This window comes from Chiloscyllium plagiosum, chromosome 43 (genome assembly GCF_004010195.1).
Source record: "Chiloscyllium plagiosum isolate BGI_BamShark_2017 chromosome 43, ASM401019v2, whole genome shotgun sequence".
Classification (NCBI taxonomy): domain Eukaryota; kingdom Metazoa; phylum Chordata; class Chondrichthyes; order Orectolobiformes; family Hemiscylliidae; genus Chiloscyllium; species Chiloscyllium plagiosum.
The window spans coordinates 8,496,171-8,520,846 of NC_057752.1; the positions used below are offsets into that span (position 1 = coordinate 8,496,171).

General features: G+C 45.3%; 1 protein-coding gene across 4 annotated transcripts in view; it reads right to left on the minus strand.

Annotated features, from left to right (window-relative positions):
• LOC122543353 (electroneutral sodium bicarbonate exchanger 1-like) overlaps positions 1–24,676 on the minus strand; it is a 264,715-nt gene that overhangs the window by 131,493 nt on the left and 108,546 nt on the right. For all 4 annotated transcript variants that reach the window (XM_043681942.1, XM_043681941.1, XM_043681940.1 and 1 more), the window contains exon 7: positions 3,405–3,492. In XM_043681942.1, the coding sequence (XP_043537877.1) occupies positions 3,405–3,492 (88 nt within the window). The remainder of the gene's footprint in view (positions 1–3,404; positions 3,493–24,676) is intronic.

A 24,676-nucleotide genomic window follows, 5' to 3' on the forward strand; every position in this document is an offset into this window, starting at 1 on the left:
GGCATGCCGTTTCACCCTTCACCTCCCCACCATGTCTGGGAATATCCGAGTCTTCTCCTCATCAGCAACTCTGCTGGAGCTGTCCCTGTTGTTGTGTGCAGGATGGTCATATATCTGAACAGGAACCGAGACAATTTGGCATCGAGGGACACTGTGGGCTGTTTCTTTAAGCCTATCTGCAATGTTTGGACTGCTATTTCTTTGAGATCATTGGACGATGGATGGTATGGAGTTGTCCTTACGTACTGGATGATATTTGACTTTAGGAAATATTCAAATTCTCTGCTGGTAGATGACGTCCCATTGTCCGTGACCAATACCTCTGGGAGACTGTGTATCATGAACGATGCCCGCAACTTCTCAATCGTCATCCCCGAGTTTGCTGAATGGACTTTATGCACATCCAACCACTTTGAGCGGGTGTCCATAATGACCAGGAACATTGAGCCCATGAAAGGATCAGCTTTGTCAACATGCAGCTGAGTTCAGGGTTTACCCAGCCATTCCCACGCATGTGGTGGGGGGGGCCACTGATGGTAACTTTTGTCCTTGTTGGCACTCTGGGCACTGCCCCACCAATGCAGCTAAGTCGGCATCCAATCCTGGCCCCAGACATAGCTTCTTGCTAGCATCTTCATTTTGGAAACCCTGGATGACGTTGGTGGAGTTCTGCTAGTTTCTGGTAGTGACCTTTACTCAGGACAATCACCCTTGCTCCCCACAGTAATATGCTTCCCTCTACGGTGATCTAGCGCAGCAGGTCAGGCAGCATCCAAGGAACAGGAGAATCGACGTTTCGGGCATAAGCCCTTCTTCAGGAAGAAGGGCTTATGCCCGAAACGTCGATTCTCCTGTTTCTTGGATGCTGCCTGACCTGCTGCGCTTTTCCAGCAACACATTTGCAGCTCTGATCTCCAGCATCTGCAGCCCTCACTTTCTCCTCTACGGTGATCTAGTCTTGCCTGGTCCAGAAAGGTTTCAATCCGGGTTGTGATGGCCCTTCTGTTTCCCCCATTACCACCAGCTGTTTTAGTTACACTAGGACAGGATCTTTGTGTCTGCAGTTAGATATTGCCAATGGTCTCTGAGTTTATCACCAAAACTGACTCTTCTGGGGAAGGTACCAACAGTGGAATACCTGCCAGTGGGAGGCAGCTCAAGGCATCTGCATTAGCCACTTGGCTTCCTGGACGGTGTTCCAGTTTGTACTTTTACGTGCTGAGAATAAGGGCCCACGGCCGAATTCTCCCGGAGGTTACGGGCAGCACCGCCATGTCTTCCTTCAGTAGCCCTAGCAAGAGTTTGTAATCTGTCACTATGACAAATTCCTTTCCATAAAGGTATTGGTGGAACTTCCTCACACCAAAGATGACTGCCAAACCTTCCTTCTCTATCTGGGCATATTTACGTTCTGTATCAGCCAAAGTCTGGGAAGCATATGCTATCGGGTGTTCCTCTCTGTTGGGCCAGCAGTGAGCCAACACTACCCTGATACCAAACGGGGAGGCATCACATGTCAGCACCACCTCTCACTTTGGATTGTCGTGAACCAACAGCTTAGATGACAATTGCTGCTTTTTCACATCCCTAAAGGCTACTTCTTGGCTACGCGACCATTTCCAAGGCTGACCCTTTTTCAATAGGTGTAAGGGTGCCCAACTTACATCTGAATTTTCTGTAATAATTCATGAACTCAAGGAATGATCTAAGCTCTGGCACAGAAGTGGGAACTGGAGCTCCATTGATCACCCTCACTTCATGCTCCAATGGGTGTAACTCAGTTTTGTCAATCCTATAACCCAAGTAAGTCACTTGAGGCACCTGGAACACACATTTTTCCCTTCTAAGGCGCATAGTAGCTTGGGAGAAATGTTTAAGCAGTATGTCCAAGTGCTCTTTATTGGTCTTCCCTGTTATTTGTATGTCATCCAGATAAACGGCAACCTGGTGTAGCCCTTGTAAAATGTTCTCCATGGTCCACTGGAAAACGGGTGCAGGCTGATGATACCCCAAATGGCAGTCTTGTATATTGATATAAACCCTTCTGGGTATTAATTGTAGCGTACCTCTGGAACTCCTCATCCAATTGCAATTGCAGGTAGGTATGGCTCATGTCCAGCTTCTTGAAGGACACCCCCCCCGGCCAACTTTGCGTACCAATCCTCTATGTGAGGGATTGGATATTTATCCAGCTGTGAGAAGTCGTTTACCATTTGCTTAAAATCCCCACAAAGGCGACCTCAGTGGCCAGGCTTCACAATCAGTACGGCCGGTGCTGCCCATTCTGCAAACTGAGCTGGTTTAATAATTCCTTCGCTCTCCAGCCTCCTGATTTCCACCTCTACTTTTATACACAAGGCAAATGGCACCGGGAAGACCTTGCAAAATCTCAGAATTGCTTCCTGCAAACGTGTAAAATGGCTTTGGCCCCTTTGTTAGTCCCAAACCCTTCCTGAAATACCCCTGGGTATTTCACTAGGTCTTCACTGAGGCAGCCATTTTCTGGTCAAATAATGTTAGGCCAATCCAGGTGAATCTTTCTCACCTAATTCCACCCCAATAGGCTTTGGCCCAAGCCTTTTACTACCATCAGTGGTAACTGCACCAACTGCTTCTCATAGAAGACTGGAACCAAAGGCATACCCTTAATCTGTAAAGGTTCCCAATGTAAGTTCTCAGTCTGGCTGAGGTCTTGTGCAAACTTAAGGGTTGGAGTCCCAAGCGAACCTTGTTAAAGACCGATTCTGCAACCACAGATACAGCTGTGTTGGTATCCCCCTCCATGGGAACTGGGTGACCATTTAACCAAACATTCACTTTAATCAGTTCTGATGTGGATGTCAGTAAGCAATTTAATTGTCCCAACCCACATGCAGGGTGATTTTCCAGGGTGTGCACTCTCCCTTCTTAAAATATTTTCAGGGGGGTCTGGTCTGGTCCATAACATTCTGAAGAGTCATTTCAGACTCAAAACATTAACTCTGTTTCTCTCTCCACAGATGCTGCCAGACCTGCTGAGTTTCTCCAGCATTTTCTGCATTTTTTGCAGATTTCCAGCATCTGCAGTACTTGCTTTTAACAAGTTGAGATATATTGATATATTCAAAGTATGTGAAATTAAATTATATCACATTAATTCTGGCTGGTGGACTAATACTCAATGAAGCATTTATTAGCTGGAGGTGCAATTTCTACCTTTTACCCTGAAGGAAATTCTGCCTCAAATTGCTGCCAGCCAATCTGACTGGCCAACTGCTCTGTAGTTCCAGCAGTGCCCTCATGATCACTGGCCAGTGTTGAGACTAGAAGCATGGAAGTATGTATGGGACAGGGATTGAAGGGGAGGTCTGGTGTGGTGAGGGAAGAGTGGAGAAGGGTGAAGAGGGTTCTGAGCAGGAACTTACTTCATCAGTCATTATAGTGGCCATAGACCTGCCAATCTCATGGTATTGTTGAGCTTTGCCAACCGGTCCCAGCAAAATGAAAAGAAATCTGCAAGAAAGAGAAACTTCATTATTACTTGTCAAGTTTAGCATTTCCAGGTAACCCAATGAGTTACCTGGAAATAATCACAAAAAATAATCACAAACTGCAATCATTGATGTATCAGTCACAAGTTTTAGATCATCAATGTGGAGTTCTTGGTCTCTCATAAAATTGAGGAATATGGGGAGTAGGCAGTCAAGTGTATGCGGAGCAGAATAATAGCCTTGACTATATTAAATTGTGGAGTAGGCATAATGGGTTGTGTGCTTAACTCCTGATTCATATTCTGACATTCTTTATTGTGCTTTCTACATAATAGGAAGTGAACATAAACAGAATATAAGTTTAAAATAAATGACAGACTGTAAGATTGCACAGTCAACAGTATATTTGGGACAGTTATTCAATACAGAAAATCTTTTACACTCAGTGTTCAACTGAATTGTCGATTGTCACTTACTTGTAAGGAAATTGAATACTGCTGTAAAGGGAGACATATTGTGAAGAGTGTACTAAAAGCTGCAGTAACAACCAACTTAAGATAATCAGTTGAGTTTGTAATGTTTACACAAGAAGTGACATATGCAGGAACCTGCTCCCTGCTAAGTAATGTGCTTAGGCCTTGCATCTTTTGATTTATCTGGGAGCTTGAGATCCTATACTTTCCCACTGTTTTGTTGATGGCAATGTCTCAGCCAGAACTGGCTTGCCACATAATCAATACCCTTTTCTTCTTTTTGTGGCCATTTGAAATTTGGCATTCTTGCATTTTGTCGTCGACAATCACTCACTAACCAGTAAGATCGTCACCGAGGAAATTCTGTGTCACTGGTCAGGGTTCTGTGGGTCCTTATGTGGCTGATGAGCCAGCTCCTAGAATCACATCTCGCACCACACGTTTGGCAGGTGTTTCCGGGAGGTGGAATTGGTCCTCGGCCTTGAAATCACTAGCATTCCTTTCCCATACTTCCTCTTGCCAACAGGTGTTCTTGAAGAATTGTGCCTTTTCACACAGGAGCTTCCTTCAAGTTAGTTTCTTCTGAATGAAAGTCTCCCATGCATTAACATTCAAGTTTTTTGTAGATTAGATACCCTACAGTGTGGAATCAGGCCCTTCGGCCCAACATGTCCACACTGACCCTTCGAAGAGTAACCCACCCAGACCCATTTCCCTCTGACTAATGCACCTCACATTATGGGCAATTTAACATGGCCAATTCACCTGACCTGCACATCTTTGGACTGTGGGAGGAAACCGGAGCACCTGGAGGAAACCCACGCAGACACGGGGAGAATGTAAAACGTCCACACAGACAGTCACCCAAGGCTGGAATCAAACCTGGGACCCTGGTGCTGTGAGGCAGCAGTGCTAACCACCGAGCCACTGTGCCGCCTAAGTTGCAGTTCTTGAGGGAAGCCCTCAGGGAGTCTTTGAAATGTTTCCTTTGTCCTCCTGTCATTCAAGTGCCTTCCTTGAGCTGGGTGAAGAGATTTGCTTTGGCAGTCATCGAGTCATACAGCAGTCAGAGCTCAGGCATCCTACGCAGATGGTTGGCCCAGTGGTGTTGGTTTGGGATGATCATAGCCTTGATGCTGGTGCTATTAGCTGATTCAAGGACGCTGACGTCAGTGTACCTGTCCTCCCAGCTAATGTGGAGAAACCTTCTCAAACAGTGTTGATGGGTTAATGGTATTTCTCAAGGGTCTTGATATGGCGTCTATACATCGCTCAACCTTTGAACCCATATAGAAGAGTCAGAATGATGACTGTCTTATGCATAAAGATCTTGGTATCAGTACAGATGTCACAGTCAATGAAGACTCTCATTCTTAGGTGTCTACAGGCAGCAATCACAGATTGGATGCAACATTTAATCTCCACATTGATGTCAGCCTGAGATGACAGGTAACGGAAATATTCCACATTTGGGAAGATCTCTCTGTTGAGTTTCATGGAGGAATGGTCTGGATCTTCACCTGGGACGGGTTGTTAAAAGGTTTGAGTCATCTTGAGATTGTGGCTAAGGCTATTTATTTGCTTTTCTTCTGCGAAGGCATTATGTGAGGCTTGAAAACTCTATTCTGAGAAAGCAGAGATGACAATTGCCATCCACATGCTAAAGTTCCACAAGTGAGGTTGGTGTCACTTCCTTCTTGGTTTCAGTGTTTGAGGTTGAAAAGCTTACCATCCATCCTGTAGACAATGTCCACTCTGCTGGGAAGCTTGTTCTTGACAAGATGGAGTATGGTGGCAATGAGGATGGAGAAATGGATAGGGGTGATGACTCTATCGTGCTTGACCTCTGTCTTGACCTCAAAGGATTCTGTCATATTTAACACTGGGAAGGACCATCGTCAACATCTTGTGTCGGGGATGGAGAACATTGATGAATTTCACTGGAAAGCCGGCCTTTGACAAAGCCTTCCATCGCACTTCCTGATTGAGTCAAAAGCCTTGGTCAGATTGATGAAGGGCATGTAGAGAAGTTGGTGTTGGAACCTCTCCTGGAGTTGCTGAGCAGCTCCATGGTTTACTTGGAAGCCACTGTGGCTTTCAGGAAGGATTTCCTCAGACACTGTGAGAAGGAAACTCACAAGAATTTGGGTGATGAATGCATTTAACCTGATGAGTGCAAAATGAAAAGCTTCAGCAAAGTGTCTCTCACCTCATCATTATTACTTAATATCTTCTATACCTTGGTTAATGTTCTTGACATTATTTGCAGACAGAATTTGTCTTTCTTTATTGGCTGACATTTGTATCTGAACTACATTTGTGCATGCATAGGTTAAATCAAGAAATAATGAGCAGCATTTAATGTAGGCTACAAGGATCTAGCCAGTCAACTGGAAACCAACGAGAACTGCAGATTTCCTAGTTATTAAAATGTTGCCATATTACATGGAATCAAGCACATAACTGGGCAGAGACAAGCCTTTCCCAGGATCAAGGATGCTGAGGGCAGAAATTCCACCCAAAAGAGCCATCAGCACTGCAACTACAGAGGCATGAGGGAGGAGCTGGGTAGAATTGACTGGGAGAGGAGCCTAACAGGAAAGACAGTGGTACAACAATGGCAGGAGTTTCTGGGATTAATTCAGGGGACACAGCAGAGATCCTTCCTGAGGAAAAAGAAGCAATGTACAGGGAGGATGAGGCAACCATGGCTGACTAGGGAAGTCAGAAATAGCATAAACGGAAAAGAGAAAGCATATGATGTGGCAAAGGGTAGTGGGAAACCAGAGGATTGGGAACCTCACAAGGACCAACAGAAGCCAACAAAATAAAAAATAAGGAGGGAGAAGATTAAATATGAGTGTAAGCGAGCCAGTAATGTAAAGGAAGACTGTAAGAGTTTCTTCACATATATAAAGGGCAAAAGAGAGGCAAAAGTGGACATTGGGCTACTGGAAAATGATGCTGGAGAGGCAGTAGTGAGGAACAAGAAAATGGTTGAGGAACTGAAAAATTACTTTGTGTCAGTCTTCACGGTGAAAGACACAAGTAATATCCCAAAATTCAAGAGAGTGAGGGGTCAGACTTGAGTATGGTGGCCATCACCAAGGAGAAGGTGCTAGAAAAACTTAATGGCCTGAAGGTGGATAAATCACCTGAACCAGATAGACTACACCCCACAGTTCTACAGGAGATAGCTGAAGAGATAGTGGAGATGTCAGTGGTGATCTTACAGGAATCGTTAGAATCAGAGAGGGTCCCGAGGATGGGAAAATCACTAATGTGACACCCCTATTTAAAAAGGGAGTAAGGCAAAAGACGGAAAACTACAGGCCAATTAGCCTAACCTTGGCCGTGGGTAAGATCCTACAATCCATTGTGAAGGATGAGATTTCTGAATACTTGGAAGTGTATGGTAAAATAGGGCAAAGTCAGCATGGTTTCATCAAGGAGAGGTCATGCCTGACCAATCTGCTAAAACTCTTTCAGGAAGAAATGAGCGGTCAGATCAAGGAGAGCCAATGGATGTTATCTACCTGGACTTCAAGAAGATCTTTGACAAGATGCCACACAGGAGTTTACTGAATAAGATAAGGGCCCATGGTGTTAAAGGCAAGATGCTAGCATGGATAGAAGTTTGGCTGTCTGGCAGAAAGCAGAGAGTGGGGACAAAAGGGTCCTTCTCAGGGTGGCAGCCAGTGACGCAAGGCTCAGTGTTAGGACCACAACTTTTCACTTTATATATTAACAATTTAGATGAAGGAACTGAGGGCATTCTGGGTAGGTTTGCAGATGAGACAAAGATAGGTAGATGATAGGTAGCATTGAGGAGGCGGGGATGCAGAAGAGGATTTGGACAGGTTAGGAGAGTGGGCAAAGAAGTGGCAAATGGAGTGCAATGTGGGAAAGTATGAGGTCATGCACTTTGGTCGGAAGAATAGAGGCATGGACTATTTTCTAAATGAGGAGAAAATTCAGAAATCTGAAGTGCAAAGGGACTTGGGAGTTCTAGTCCACGATTCTCTCAAGGTAAACTTGCAGTAGTCAGTAGTTAGGAAGGCAAATGCAATGATAGCATTTATTTTGAGAGGACTTGAATATAAAAGCAGGGATGTACTTCTGAGGCTCTATAAGGCTCTGGTCAGACCACATTTGGAGTATTGTGTGCGGTTTTGGGCCCCATATGGCCCTGGAGCGTGTTCAGAGGAGGTTCATGAGAATGGTCCCAGGAATGAGAAGCTTAACATAAGAGGAATGTTTGAAGACGCTGGATCTATACTCGATGGAGTTTAGAAGGATGAGGGGGGAATCTAATCATACAGAATATTGAACAGCCTGGACAGAGTAGATGTTGGGAAGATGTTTGCATTGGTAGGACAGACTAGGACCTGAGGGCATAGCTTTAGATTAAAGGGAAGGCCTTTTAGAATGGAGATAAGGAGAAATTTCTTCAGCCAGAGAGTGGTGAATCTGTGGAATTTATTGCCACAAAAGGCTGTGGAGGCCAGGTCATTGAGTATATTTAAGACAGAGATGAATAGGTTCTTGAGTATCAAGGGGATCAAAGGTTACAGGGAGAAAGTGGGAGAATGGGGTTGAGAAATTTATCAGCCATGACTGAATGGTGGAGCAGACTCAATGGGCTGAACGGCCTAATTTTTGCTCCTATGTCTTATGGTGTATTAATCAGCAGCACACGGGAGGCAGTGGCTACTGCCAGCTGTGTACCGACCCGAGGCCTAGTATTATACTTGGACACAGGTGAGTGATAACAGGGGTGTGGTTAGGTTTCAACTGGCCCCCTGCCAATCTCACCCTTCCTGATGCTGGGTCTTGAAAACAGGCACCAACAGGGTTTGCCTTTCAGGATCCTGTCAAAGCAAGGAACCCATCTGCCACTGGCCTGAATACCAGAAATAGCAGATTGCGACATTCAATGTCCACTTAAATGTCTCAATTGGCAGTAGGGTAAGAAGGTTGTCTATGAGCTTTTCTGCCCTTGATCTAATCAGTGCAGAGGCAGGAAGGCAGTGAGGATGCCATCCACCATCCTCAGACCTGATTAAATGCCTCCCCACCACCAAACTCACTATAGGGATGTCACTAGCTCTGAAGCAACAAAGGATACTTTTGACAGCACCTGAGAGCATTCACCCATACTGAGGGCTTCTGGTGGGTAATTAATACCGATTTAAGAGCCTTATTCCACCACTGTTAGAATTCAACCAGCATTGGGTGGGGGATTTGCCACAGAGGAAACCTGAAAACATAGAAGCATGTAAAATAGGAGCAGGCACAGGCCATTCAGCCTTTTAAGCCTACTCTGCAATTTAATATGATCATGACTAACCATTCAATATGAAGTTAAAAATCACATAACACCAGGTTAGAGTCCAACAGGTTTATTTGGAAGTACTAGCTTTCGCTGTGCTGCTCTTTCATCAGGTGGTCGTGGAGCAGGATCATAATATACAGAGTTAATAGCAAAAAATCTATTGCTTTTGTAAGTTATTCAGTAACATAACTTCCACAGCCTTCTGTAGTAGAGAATTCCACAGGTTCACCACCCTCTGAATGAAGAAGATTTTCCTCATCCCAGTCTGAAATGGCCTGTTGAGCATTGTGAGATTGTGACACTTTTCTCGATCTCTTGGCCAGGGAAAACATAATTCTTACATGCAGTTGGTCCAGGCCTGTCAAAATAGTATGTTTCAATAAGATCTCCTTTCATTCTTCTGAACTCCAGTGAATACAGGCCCAGTCAATCCAATCTCTCCTTATACAACAAACCAGCCATCTGAGGAATTAGTCTGGGGAACCTTCGCTGCTCTCCTTCTATGGCAAGCATTTCTCTTCTTAAGTAAGGAAACCAAACTGCACACAACATTCCAAGTTTGGTCTTGCTAAGGTCCTCCACAACTGCACTAAGACTTCCTTGCTCCTGTATTTAGATCGTCATGAAGAGAAGGTCAATGGAAAATGTAGGGGTTGATGGACTCTCAGGGGAATGCAGCATGAACAGCCAAGTTTCATCACATTCCAAGCGATTGATTGTGATAGGGGAATAGGAGGATAGAGCAGATGAATGCGTGGCTGAGGAGCTGGTGCAGGGGAGAAGGGTTCACATTTTTGGATCTTCTGGGGTAGAAGTGACCTATACAAGAGGATGGATTGCACCTGAATTGGAAGGAGACTAATATACTGGCAGGGAGATTTTCCACAGCAGCTTGGGAGGATTTAAACTCATAAGGTTGTTGGCAGGGGAAAAGTTGGGCCCAGGAAAATAGTGAGGAAAGAGATCAATCTGAGACTGGTACAGTTGGGAAAGGGAGCAAGTCAAACAGTCAGGGCAGGAAAGAACAAAGCAGAGAATGAGGTAGGACTGATAAGTTAAACTGCATTTATTTCAATGCAAGAGGGCTAAAAAGGAAGGCTGATGAACACAGGGCGTGGTTAGGAACATAGGACTAGGATATCATAGCAATTACAGAAACATGGCTCAGGGATGGGCAGGACTGGCAGCTTAATGTTCCAGGATACAAATGCTCGAGGAAAGATAGAAAGGGAGACAAGAGAGGAGGGGGAGTGACGTTTTTGATAAGCTGTATTGAGGGAGGATATTCCTGGAAATACATCCAGGGAAGTTATTTGGATGGAACTCAGAAATAAGAAAGAGATGATCACCTTATTGGGATTGTACGATAGACCTCCCAATAGTCAGCAGGAAATTGAGAAACACATTTGTAAGGAGATCTCAGTTATCTGTAAGAATAATAGGGTGGTTATGGTTAGGGATTTTAACTTTCCAAACATAGACTGGGACTGCCATAGTGTTAAGGGTTTAGATGGAGAGGAATTTGTCAGGAGTGCACATGAAAAATTTCTGATTCAGTATGTGGATGTACCTACTAGAGAGGGTGCAAAACTTGACCTACTCTTGGGAAATAAGGCAGGGCAGGTGACTGAGGTGTCAGTGGGGGAGCACTTTGAGGCCAGCGACCATAATTCTATTAGATTTAAAATAATGATGGAAAAGGGTAGACCAGATCTAAACATTGAAGTTCTAAATTGGAGAAAGGCTAATTTTGACAGTATTAGGCAAGAACTTTCAAAAGCTGACTTGGGGCAGATGTTCGCAGGTAAAGGGATGGCTGGAAAATGGGAAGCCTTCAGAAATGAGATAACAAGAGCCCAGAGAAAGTATATTCCTGTTAGAGTGAAAGGACAGGCTGGTAGGTGTAGGGAATGCTGGATGACAGGAGAAAATTGAGGGTTTGGTTCAGAAAACAAGGAAGCATATGTCAGGTATTGACTGGAAAGATTGTGTGAATCCTTATAAGAGTATAAAGGCAATAGGAGAATACATAAGAGGGAAACCAGGAGGGCAAAAAGGGGACATGAGATAGCTTTGGCAAATAGAGTTAAGGAGAATCCAAAGGGTTTTTACAAATATATTCAGGACAAAAGGGTAACTAGGGAGAGAATAGGGCCCCTCAAAGATCAGCACAGCGACCTTTGTGCGGAGCCGCAGGAGATGGGGGAGATACTAAATGAGTATTTTGCATCTGTGTTTACTGTGGAGAAGGAAATGGAAAATATAGAATGTGGGGAAATAGATGGTGACATCTTGAAAAATGTCAATATCACAGAGGAGGAAGTGCTGGATGTCTTGAAACGTATAAAGGTGGCAAATCCTCAGGACCTGATCAGGTGTACCCTGAAGCTAAGGAACTGATTGCTGTGCACCTTGGTGAGATATTTGGATCATCGATAGTCATGGGTGAGGTGCCGGAAGACTGGAGGTTGGCTAATGGGTTCCCACTATTTAAGAAAGTTGATAAGGATAAACCAGGGAACTATAGACCAGTGAGTCTGACGTCAGTGGTGGGCAAGTTGTTGGAGGGAATCCTGAGGGACAGGATTTACATGTATTTGGAAAGGCAAGGACTGATTAGGGATAGTCAACATGGCTTTGTGTGTGGGAAATCATGTCTCACAAACTTGATTGAGTTTTTTTGAAGAAGTAACAAAGAGGATTGATGGGGGCAGAGTGGTGGATATGATCTATATGGACTTCAGTAAGGCATTCGACAAGGTTCCCCATGGGAGACTGGTTAGCAAGGTTAGATCTCATGGAATACAGGGAAAACGAGGCATTTGGATACAGAAGTGGTTCAAAGGTAGAAGACAGAGGGTGGTGGTGGAGGGTTGATTTTCAGACTGGAGGCTGTGACCAGTGGAGTGCCACAAGGATCGGTGCTGGGTCCACTACTTTTTGTCATTTATATAAATGATTTGGATGCGAGCATAAGAGGGATAGTTAGTAAGTTTGCAGATGACACCAAAAATGGAGGTGCAGTGGACAGCGAAGAAGGTTACCTCAGATTACAATGAGATCTTGATCAGATGGGCCAATGGGCTGAGGAGTGGCAGATGGAGTTTAATTTAGATAAAAGCGAGGTGCTGCATTTTGGGAAAGCAAATCTTAGCAGGACTTATACACTTAATGGTAAGGTCCTAGGGAGTGTTGCTGAACAAAGAGGCTTTGGAGTGCAGGTTCATAGCTCCTTGAAAGTGGAGTCGCAGGTAGATAGGATAGTGAAGGCGGCATTTGGTATGCTTTCCTTTATTAGTCAGAGTATTGAGTACAGGAGTTGGAAGGTCATGTTGTGGCTGTACAGGACATTGGTTAGGCCACTTTTGGAATATTGCATGCAATTCTGGTTTCCTTCCTATTGGAAGGATGTTGTGAAACTTGAAAGGGTTCAGAAAAGATTTTCAAGGATGTTGCTAGGGTTGGAGGGTTTGAGCTATAGGGAGATGTTGAATAGGCTGGGGCTGTTTTTCTTGGAATGTTGAAGGCTGAGGAGTGACGTTATAGATGTTTATAAAATCATGAGCAGCATGGATAGGATAAATAGACAAAGTCTTTTCCCTGGGGTGGGGGAATCCAGAACTAGAGGGTGTAGGTTTAGGGTGAGAGGGGAAAGATATAAAAGAGACCTAAGGGGCAACTTTTTCACGCAGAAGGTGCATGTATGGAATGAGCTGCCAGAGAAAGTGGTGGAGGCTGGTACAATTACAACATTTAAAAGGCATCTGGATGGCTATATGAATAGGAAGGGTTCAGAGGGATATGGGCCACGTGCTGGCAAATGGGACTAGAATAGGTTAGGATATCTGGTTGGCATGGACAAGTTTGACTGAAGGGTCTGTTTCCCTGTTGTATGTCTCTGTGACTCTCGTGATGAAAAAGGATAGACCAGATCTAAAAGTTAAAGTTCTAAATTGGAGAAAGGTTAATTTTGATGATATTAAGCAAGAACTTTCAAAGACTGATTGGAGGCAGATGTTGGCAGGTAAAGGGATGGCTGTAAAATGGGAAGCCTTCAGAAATGAGATAACGAGAATCCAGAGACAATACATTCCTGTTAGGTTGAAAGGAAAGGCTGGTAGGAGTAGAGAATACTGGATGATGTGAGAAATTGAGGTTTTGATCAAGAAAAAGAAGGAAGCATATGTTAGATTTCAATAGCAGAGATCGAGTGAATCTGTAGAACAGCATAAAGGTAATAGGAGTATACTTAAGAGGGAAATCAGGACGGTAATAAAGGGGGCATGAGATAGCTTTGGCAAATAGGGTTAAGGAAAATCTAGAGGGGTTCTATAAATAGGAGAATATAAGGACTGCAGATGCTGGTAGTCAGAGTTGAAGAGTGTGGTGCTTGAAAACCACAGCTGGTCAGGCAGCATCCAAGGAACAGAAGAGTCTACATTTTGAGCATAAGTTCTTCACCAGGAATGAGGGGGTGGTCCAAGGGGGCTGGGACTGGGGGAAAGTAGCTGGGAATGCAATAGGTAGATGAAGGGGGAGGGTGAAGGTGATAGGTTGGAGAGGAGGGGGGAACGGATGGGTGGGAAGGAAGATGGACAGATGGGACAGGTCATGAGGATGGTGCCAAGTTGGAGGGTTGGATCCAGAATCACGTGGGGGAGGGGAAATGAGGAAATTGGTGAAATCCACATTGATCTCGTGTGGTTGGAGGGTCCCAAGGTGGAAGATGAGGTGTTCTTCCTCCAGGCGTTGGGTGGCTAGAGTTTGGCGGTGGATGAGGCCCAGGAGTGGGAGGGGGAGTTCAAGTGTTCGGCCGCAAGGCGGTGGGGTTGTTTAGCGTGTGTGTCCCAAAGATGTTCTCTGAAATGTTCCACAATTTGGCGTCCTGTCTCCACAATCTGGAGAAGACCATACCGAGAGCAATGGACACAGTAGATACGTGTGTGGAAGTACAGGTAAATCTCTGTTGGATGTGGAAGGATCCTTTGTGGCCTTGGACGGAGGAGAGGGGGGAGGTGTGGGTGCAGGTTTTGCACTTACTGTGGTGTCAGGGTAAGGTGCCGGGAGTGGAGGGTGTGTTGGTGGGAGCGTGGACCTAACAAGGGAGTCACAGAGGGAATGGTCTCTCCGGAACGCAGATAGGGGTGGGGATGGAAATATATGCCTGGTGGTGGGGTCTGTTTGTTGGTGGCGTTCGGTGAGGCAAGAGCAAGCTGAGGTGATGGGTGGACCAGGGCAGTCAGGTTTGTGAATTTTGGGGAGGAGGTAGAATCGGGCAGTGCAGGGTTCCCGGACTATGAGGTTGGAGGCTGTTGGTGGGAGATCCCCTGAGGTGATGAGGTTGTGGATGGTCTGGGAGATGATGGTTTGGTGACGGGAGGTGAGGTCATGGTTGAGGGGGCAGTAGGAGAAGATATCTACTCAGCGGTGTAGAAATCGGTGCGCCAAACTACCACTGCATCCCCCTTGTCTGCGGGTTTGATGGTGAGATTGGGGTTTGAGTGGAGGGAATGGAGGGCTGTGCATTGCGAGGATGAGAGCTTGGAGTGGGTGAGGAGGGTGGACAGGTTGAGGCAGTCAATTCACGGTGGCAGTTGGAAATGAAGAGATCATGGGCGGGCAAAAGACCAGCATAAGGTGTCCAGGTGGATGGGGTGTGGTAGAGGCAGGAGAAGGGGTGCTCAGACAGTGAGCGGGAGTCCTAATGGAAAAAGTAAGCACAGAGGTGGAGGTGGAGGAAGAAAAGTTCGATGTCACACACAAGTTGAATTCATTGATCTGGGATCATAGGGGATGTAGGTGAGGCCGTTACTGAGGACTGATTGTTCATCCTCAGTGAGAGGGAGGTTTGGGGGAGATACAGTTCCTTTGATACAGAAGCAGTTTATGTCCAAATGCAAAATGACTTTGACAACATCTAGGCTTGGGCTGACAAGTGACAAGTAACATTTGCGCCACACAAGTGCCATGCAATGCCCATCTCCAATAAAAGAATCTAACCATCGCCCCTTAACATTCAATAGAGCTATCATCACTGCATCCCCCATTATCAACATCCTAGGGGATACCATTGACCAGAAACTGAACTGGAGGAGACATAAATACTGTGGCTACAAGATCAGGTCAAGGCTAGGAATAGTGTAGCAAATAGCTCACATCCTCACTCCCGAAAGTCTGTTAATCTATAAGACACAAGTCAGGAGTGTGATGGAATATTCCCCACTGGATGGGTGCAGCTCCAACAACACTCACGAAGCTTGACACCATCCAGGCCAGAGCAACCTATTTGATCGGCACACATCCACAAACATTCATTCCCTCCTCCATTAAAGATGCACTGCAGGAATTCACCATGGCTCCTTTGACAGCACCTTCCAAACCCATGACTACTTCTATCTAGAAGGACAAGGACAGCCAACACATAGAAAAACCACCACCTGCAAGAACCCCCTCCCCCTTACCAAACGAACTCATTCTCTACCCTGACTTTGAAATTATCACCATTCCTTTAGTGTTGCTGGATCAAAGTCCTGAAATTACCCCCTAACAGCATTTTGTGGTCTACATACAGAAGATTGACTGTGTCAGTTCAAAAAGGCAGCTCACCACCATCCTTGCAAGGACAACAGGGATGGGCAATAAATGCTGACCCAGCCAGCGATGCCCACATCCCAAAAGTGAATACAAAAGCAAACACACCAGCCTAGTTTCATGTTATTAACAAGTCTGGAAATATTACACCCATACATCGAAATTGCTGGTGAAACTCAGCAGGTCTGGCAACATCTATGGGGAGAAAGCAGAGCCAATGTTTAGAGTCTCGTGACTCTTCATCGGAACTGCCAGTTCTGCTCTTGCATTGATTACAAGAAAATTGTTGGCCCTAACCACAATGGAAGTTGACAAGAAATAAAGAACTGCAATGCTGTAAATCAAAAACTAAAACAGAAACTGCTGAGAAAACTCAGCAGGTTTGGCAGCATCCCTGGAGACAAAGCAGAGTCAATGTTTCGGTCCAGTGACCCTTCTTCAGGTTGAAGACATCTATAATCACAAACTTTCATGTGTCCAGCTCATGCAGTGCCCAATTATGTTGATTAAACATCTTGGGCCCAAGCAATCTTGACCATAATGTTAATTATGACAAGTTAATTTTGGTAATCATTGTTTACCATAAGTAACCTCAGGCAATCTACAAAGTGTCACTTGTGGTTGACAATTCGCAAGTGAATTCCAAGGTCTCTCAAGCTGCGGAAGGGTTTGGAGCTACTTTCCCCACACACTGAACTGCAAGTATTTCACATCATACTCCCACATCAAAGCTGCCTTTTTTGGGTCATGTAGGGGGTGATGTGAGGTGGGAATGGTAGAAGAAAATGTAATTGTTCCCAACACACTTAAAATCTCCTACTGTCAGCACATGACATGGCTTAAGCAGCATACAATTGGAGTAAGGCCTATGTCAAAGGTTCATGTAGAGGCGTCCCATTACATTCCCTGTCAGAGTCCTCCATTTCCCTCTATATGGAAGATTGTGGTAAACTGTGTGCTGTGACTGCTTTGTTTCTGTTTTATTCCCCATGTGGGGATCAGTTTAGCTCTGTTGACTGGACGGTTGGTTTGCGAAGCAGTGTGATGCCAACAGCATGGGTTAAATTCCCACACCAGCTCAGGTTACCATGAAGGCCTCTCCTTCTCAATGTCTCCCCTCCCTTGAGGTATGGTGACCCTCAGGATAAATCACCACAGAAATCTCTCTCTAATGAGAGAGCAGCCCTATGGTCTGGTAAGACTATGGCGACTTGATTTGATTTCCTATGTAAGCTCAATGGAACTGTTGCCAATGGATCCATACACAGCAATGTTTTCATCTTGGTGGCTGCAGAACTACAATCAGCCATAGAAATTGATGGGAAACACGCGAATCTGGAAGCCTCAGAATATCCTCCAGATGGGCAAGGTGCAATTCTGCTGCCGAACTAAGGTGTCCCTGAACACCATAACAGAACTGTGTTACCTGTTGGAGCACTCCAGGTGTACAGCGCTATAGCCTGTATAGAGGTAGCGGTGATCATACTATATCATAACATGACTGACATAATTATCAGGAAAAGGTTCTATTCAGTCAATCTCCAACTCATCTTTGATCGTGGCAATCACATCTTGGAAGTTTGTGACAGGTATCTTGAAAAGTTCCATGATGCCTAATGCATTATAACTCTCAGGTTCCTGCTTCACTTCGAGGCACGTGTCTGACAAGAATGGCTGGTGGCAGACAAGGCCTACACATTTCACCATGCCTAATTACTCAGTTACGTAACTCTGTGACTGAGTCCCAGTGTGGGTACAATGTAACATCTTTATCCACGAGGGCCAGAGAGCCATACGATGTTTCTTTGAAATGAGATTCCCATGTAGTGGACAGTGAAGAAGGTTACCTCTGAGTTCGACAGGACCTTGATCAGATGGGCCAATGGGCTGAGGAATGGCAGGTGGAATGTAATTTAGATAAATGTGAGGTACTGCATTTTGGAAAGGCAAATCAGGGCAGGGCTTATATATTTAATGGTAAGGTCCTCGGGAGAGTTGCTGAACAAAGTGATCTTGGAGTACAGGTTCATAGTTCCTTGAAATTGGAGTCGTAGGTAGACAGGATAGTGAAGAAGGTATTTGGTATGCTTGTCACTATTGGTCAGTGCATTGAGTGCAGGAGTTGGGAGGTTATGTTGTCGTTGTACAGGACATAGGTTAGGCCACTTTTGGAATACTATGTTTAGTTCTGGTCTCCCTGCTATAGGAAAGATGTTGTTAAACTTGAAAGGGTTCAGCAAAAATTTAAAAGGATGTTGCTAGGATTGGAGAGTTTGAGCTGTAAGAAGAGGCTGAATAGGCTGGGGCTATTTTCCCTGGAGCAGTGGAGGATGGGGGGGGGGGGGGGGGATTGACAGCATGGTTTTGTGCAGGGGAGATTGTGCCTCAAGCTTGATTGAGTTTTTCGAAGAGATGACGAAGGTGATTGTTGAGCGAGAAGCAGTTGATGTTGTCAACATGAACTTCAGTAACTTTGGCAAGATCCCTCATGGCAGACTGGTACAAATGGTGAAGTCACATGGTATCGGGCTGAACTGGCACGATGGATAGAGAACTGGCATAGTCAATGCAGACAGAGGGTAATGGTGAAAGGATATTTTTCGCAATGGGGGCCTGTGACTAGTGGTGTTCCACAGGGATCAGTGCTGGGACCTCTGCTGGTTATGGAGTTTTGGAGGAAAATGTAGCTGGTCTAATTAGTAAGTTTGCGGATGATACAAAGATTGGTGGAGTTGCAAATAATGAGGAGGATTGTCAGATAATATAGCAGGATACACATCAATTGGAGGCATGGGCAGAAAAATGACAGATGGAGTTTAATCTGGACAAATGTGAGATGATGCATTTTGGAAGGTCAAGTGCAGGTGGAAATTATACAGTGAATGGCAGAACTCTTCAGAGTATTGATATGCAGAGAGACCTGATGTGCAGGACCACAGATCACTGAAGGTGGCAGCACAGGTAGATAAAGGCCTGCATGCTTGCCTTCATTGGAAGGATATTGAGAATAAGGATAGATAAGTTATGCTGCAGCTTTATAGAACTTTAGTTAGGCTACACTTGGAATATTGCATACAGTTCCAGTCACCACACTACCAGAAGAATGTGGATGCTTTGGAACGGGTACAGAAAAGGTTTACCAGGATGTTGCCTGGTATGGGGGATTTTAAATATGAAGAAAGGTTGGATAGGCTGGATTTGTTTTCACTGGAATGCAGGAGGTTGAGGGTGAGGGGTGACCTGATAGAAGTTTATAAGATTGTGAATGGCATGGATAGAGTGGAAATTATCAAGTTTTTTTCCCAGGGTGGAGGGGTCAATTAGTAGGGGACACAGGTTCAAGGTGTGTGTGGAAGGGGGAGCAGAGTGAGTTTAAAAGAGATGTGCGAGGCACGTTTTTTACACAAAGGGTGGTGAGTGCCAGGAATGTGTCGTCAGAGGAGGTGGTGGAAGCAGACACAATAGCAGCATTCAAGAAGCACCTAGACGAATACAATAGAAAGGGAATAGATTCTGTAAGTTAAGTCAGTTTTAGTGTGGAAGGGCAAAATGTGTTGGCGCAGGCTGGAGGGCCAAAGGACCTGTTCCTGTGCTATATTGTTCTTCGCTCTTTGCTCTTGTAGAAGTTTATAAAATTATGAGGGGTGTAGATAGGGTGAATAGCCAAGGTCTTTTCCCCAGGGTAGGGGAGTCCAAAACCAGAGGGCATAGGTTGGTTTAAGGTAAGAGAAGAAAGATTTAAAAGAGACCTGAGGGGCAACGTTTGCACACAATGGGTGGCGCGTGTATGGATTGAGCTGCCAGAGGATGTGGTGGAGGCTGGTACAGTTACAACATTTAAAAGGCACCTGGATGGGTATATGAATAGGAAGGGTTTAGAGGGAAACGGGCTAAATGCTGGCAAATGAGACTAGATTAATTTAGGATATCTGGTCGACATGGGCGAGTTGGACTGAAGGGTCTGATTGCCATACTGTACATCTCTATGACTTGATCTGGGGGGTCCTTGCACTACGCAACGGACAATTGGAGCTGGCAAAAAGTAATGGATGATGAGGTGTCAGAGCAGCAGAATTCTTCAGAGGAACAGGCTTAGGATGTTACTCTGGAGGAACATGACCTTCATCATGATATCAACACAGAAGATTGGGTGCAACAATCCACAGAATTTATTGGCAACCTCTTCCAATAGAAGTGTTGGATGAATTCAATCTTTGATTGTTAATGTGTTGATGCTGGAAAAACAAGCAGCCCTGTTTATTCACAAATGCAAATACAATTTTTTGGTTTCTTCTTTCTTCAGTTTTCCTTATGTGCAATAAAAATTAAAGTTACTATTTCACAAAATTCAATGCTCCCACAAACACACATGGCAACAATTCATGCGAATATGTGCGTTCAGGAAAGAATAGCACAACTTCAGGCAAGGTTCTAACACTGGTGGTGCTAAGAAAAGGTAGTCTCTTTAGCATCAGTCTTGTAGCTGTAGCCAAAGTGACTGTTGATGATGTAAAGTGAAAATACATGTACAAATATGAGATTCTATTTAAATTAAGGTGTCACCTGTAAAACCTGAATGCTCTTAGAATGTTTTCATTTCTGTCTTCCCTTCCACTACATCTAGATGCTGTCCCAGAGTCCACACCTGGGATGGAGGGAGCTTGCCCTATAGTGGAGCCTGTTGCGCTTGGAGCTTTGAGTGGATACCCTGAGGACATTTGTGCATGAAATACCCAGAAATGCTGAGTGCCCCCTAGCCAGATGCAGGCTCACCCTCCTTGGCTTGAACTTCTACAGGGATGCAAGCAAGAGGTGGAGGGATCTGGCACCTCTGGAGTGTCCTGAGAGCAGACTTCAGGGGAATGCCTCTATGGAGTTCCTCCTCTATCTGGGTGCCAGCCAGCATTACCCAGTGCCCTTGTGAGGAAGGGGCACCTGGATTAGGTCAGAGTCATTTGTTCCCCTCCATTGGTCACCAACGGTTAAAGGAAAGCAGTGTAACTCTTATGTACATCACTTGCAGCTAATAAGCATTCTGCTGGCCCTTGCTCTTCACAGCAGTTGCCAATCTGTCCATGGAGACAGTGAGATGCACACATATCAGAGCCAGCATGGTACAGATGGCTTTGGTGGACTCATCCAATATTTAACTAGTTTACTGAGTGTCTCTGACAAAGCTGCCTGCTGCATCTATTTGTTTATGTGTGCATTTCAAGTTATTGCTGGCTAGCACCAAAACTGGAGGTGTAGTGGACAGTGAAGAAGGTTATCTCAGAGTACAATGGGACCTTGATCAGATGGGTCAATGAGTCAAGGTATGGCAGATGGAGTTTAATTTAGATAAATGTGATTTGCATTTTGTTAAGGCAAATCAGGGCAGGACATGTATAGTTAACAATAGGGTCTAGCAACCGCAGATTGCGGTGGTTCACGGACTCCCAGCCCAACTGCTTGTTCTGTGGCGCTATGGAGTCCGTGGACCACGTGTATATTGGGTGTGGGTGTTTGCACTCCCTCTTTGATTTTCTTAAAATCGTCCTCCTCTGCTTTTGGTTGCACTTCAGTCCCACACTCCTGATCTTCGGGTACCCGGTACGGAGGAGGGAGGGCAGGTCTGAAGACCTCCTCCTGGGTCTGCTCCTGGGCCTGGCCAAACTGGCCATCAACAGGTCCAGGCAGCGGGCCATGGAGGGGGTCGTTAGGGCCGACTGCCTGCCCCTCTTCCGCGGTTACGTTAGGGCCTGGGTGTCCTTGGAGAAGGAACACGCGGTGTCCACCAACACCCTGGAGTTGTTCAGGGAGAGGTGGGCGCCGCAGGGAGTGGAGTGCATTATTTCTCCCTCCAACTCTATTTTGATTTAATCCTTGCCCTCCCATTCACTGTTTTGATCACACAGCACTGCCCTTTGATGTGAAGGGGAGTGCTTGTCACTGGCCACTCAGGTGTTTTCCTATCTTCCTGGTGGTGGAAATTGAATAAAGATTCGTGCACCTTGTGTCTCTCACACCTGCACACACACACACACAAACCATGGGTGCTGGGGAAAAAATAAGCACTACCGCAGTTAGGCGGTAGTGTGGGGGTAAAAGAAAAAAAACAATAGGGTCTAATGAGTGTTGCCTAACAAAGAGACCCACGGGTGCAGGTGCATAGTTCTTTGAAAGTGAAGTTGCAGGTAGACAGGAGGTGAAGGTGGCATTTGGCACATTTCCCTTCATTGGTCAGAACATTGAGTACAGGAGTTGGAATGTCATGTTGTGGCTGAACAGGACATTGGTGAGGCCACTTTTGGAATACTGCATTCAATTCTGGTTGCCTTCTATAGGAAGGATGTTGTGAAACTTGAGAAGGCGTAGAAAAAATTTATGAGGACGTTGCTGGGACTGGAGGGTTTGAGCAAAAGGGAGAGGCTAAACAGGCTGGGACTATTTTCCCTGGAGCATCAGAAACTGAGGGGTGACATTATAGAGGTATATAAAATCATAAGGGGCATGGATAGGGTGATTAGCCAAGGTCTTTTTCCTAGGGTGGGGAAATCTAGTACTAGAGGGCATAGGTTTAAGGTGAGAGGGGAAAGATTTAAAAGGGACCCAAGGGGTAACATTTTCACACAAAGGCTGGTGCGTGTATGGAATGAGCTGCCAGAGGAAGCAGTGGAGGCTAGTACAATTAGAAGATTTAAAAGGCATCTGGATCAGTACATGAATAAGAAGGTTTTAGAGGGATATGGGCCAAGCGCTGGCAAATAGGACTAGATCAGATTGGGATGTCTAGTTCACATGGGTCTGCTTCCATGCTGCACGATTCTATGAACTCACAGAACCCACAGAATCCCTACAGTGTGGGAGCAGGCTATTCAGCCCATTGAGTCCACACCAACCCTCCAAAGAGCATCCCGACCAGATCCACCTCTCTACCCTATCACTCTGCATTTCCTATGGCTAACCCACCTAGCCTGTACATCCCTGGACTCTATGGGCAATTTAGCATGGCCAATCCACCTAACCTGCACATGTTTGGACTGTTGGAGTAAAGCCATGCAGATGTGGGGAGAATGTGCAAATGCTCTACACACAGTCCCCAAGGGTGAAATCGAACGTGAGTCCCTGGTGTTGTGAGGCAGCAGTGCTAACCACTGAGGCCACTGGGCTGCCCCAGTATAAAGCATAAGTGCCTCTTCTGTTTTACACTAAACAAGTGTCTGGTCCCTGACAGTTCTGAGTGAGGTGACCTGGAGAGTTTCTTCCTTGGCCAGCTGCAGAGATGCGCCAGTGAAGTGCCCACCAGATCTAATGTAGCTGAAGTCCTGAGGAAAGACGAACACTCTCCGGTTTACCAAGACCCACGCGACCCTGTCAGCAAAGCAGGGTACCAATCCTCCTCTATCGGGCATTTGTCTTTGAGATCCTCCTACAATGGAACCATTAAGGCTATTCCTGCAAGAGAGTATTTGAACTCAAATGCAGCTGGGCTTTAAATATGAAGCTGGCAGCATGAATACCAGTAGGTCAAGTAACATATTAAACTGGGGTCCTAGCTGGCTTGCCAAGTTACAGCAGTCTATTGCATAGAAAAAAACCCTTCAACCCATCACCTCCATGTCAGTCAAAAATGGCCACCTAACTACTCTACTCCCATTTCCAGGACTTGGCCCATAGCTTTGTCTGCCTTGGCATCACAAGTGCACATCTAAATACTTTCTAAATGTTATGAGGGGTTTTTACCTCCACCACCCTTAAAGGCAGCAAGTTTCAGATTCCCGCCACCCTCTGGATGAAACGGCTTTTCCTCACATCTCCTCTAAACCTTCTACCCCTTAGTCATTGATCCCTCTATTATGAAGTAAACTGAGGGTAAACTTGAACAGGAAATACTTTATTGTACATCCCCTCAGCTCCAGTTGGTTTTAGACTGCCTGTTCTTAGCTCCCGAACCACATCACCTGACCCACTCTCTTAAGGGAACAACACACACCCAACTACGTACATAACTCCATCCAACCAAGTGGAGATGTTTCTTCCTGTCTACACCTCTCATAATTTTATACATCTCAATCAATCATCTCCCCTCTCAATCTCCTCTGCTTCACTGGAAACAACCCCAGTCGGTTGAATCTCTCTTGATAACAACTCTCCAGCCCAGGCATCATCCTGGTAAATCATTTCACTCACTCAATCATATCTCTCCTATAATGTGGATTCCAGAACTGCACACAATACTCGATGGCCTAACTATCTTATATAGTTCCAGAATAACTCCCCCGCCCTTAAATTCTATGCATCAACTAATAAATGCAAGAGCCTTCTTAACCACTTTATCCATGTATCTCATTCAAATAGGAACAGAGTTCTTCTGGATCTTGGCCAAAATTTCTCTCCTGATGAGCATCAAAAACATGGTGCCAGTTACTTACCTCACTTACAAACCTTGCTGACATTTTCCCAGAAGAAAATAATGAATATGCCTGAAAACAAACTAGTTGTGTTTTTTTTCCCTTTCATTTACAGGAGGAGGGCATTGCCAGCTCATCCAGCATTTACTGCCCAGCCCTCATTGCATGGTAGGATTTGAACACAAGTCCCCAGGATATTACCTAGGTCTACAAGCTTAGTGATAATACCACTAGGCCATCATCTCCCTAAATGCAATATAATGGCAACTGAGCAAAGCTAACACTTGTTTTTAATAGTTTTAAATTAGCTGTGGTTCTGTTCGCCGAGCTAGAAGTTTTTGTTGCAAACGTTTCGTCCCCTGGCTCGGCGACATCATCAGTGCTTGGGAGCCTCCTGCGAAGCGCTTCTTTGAT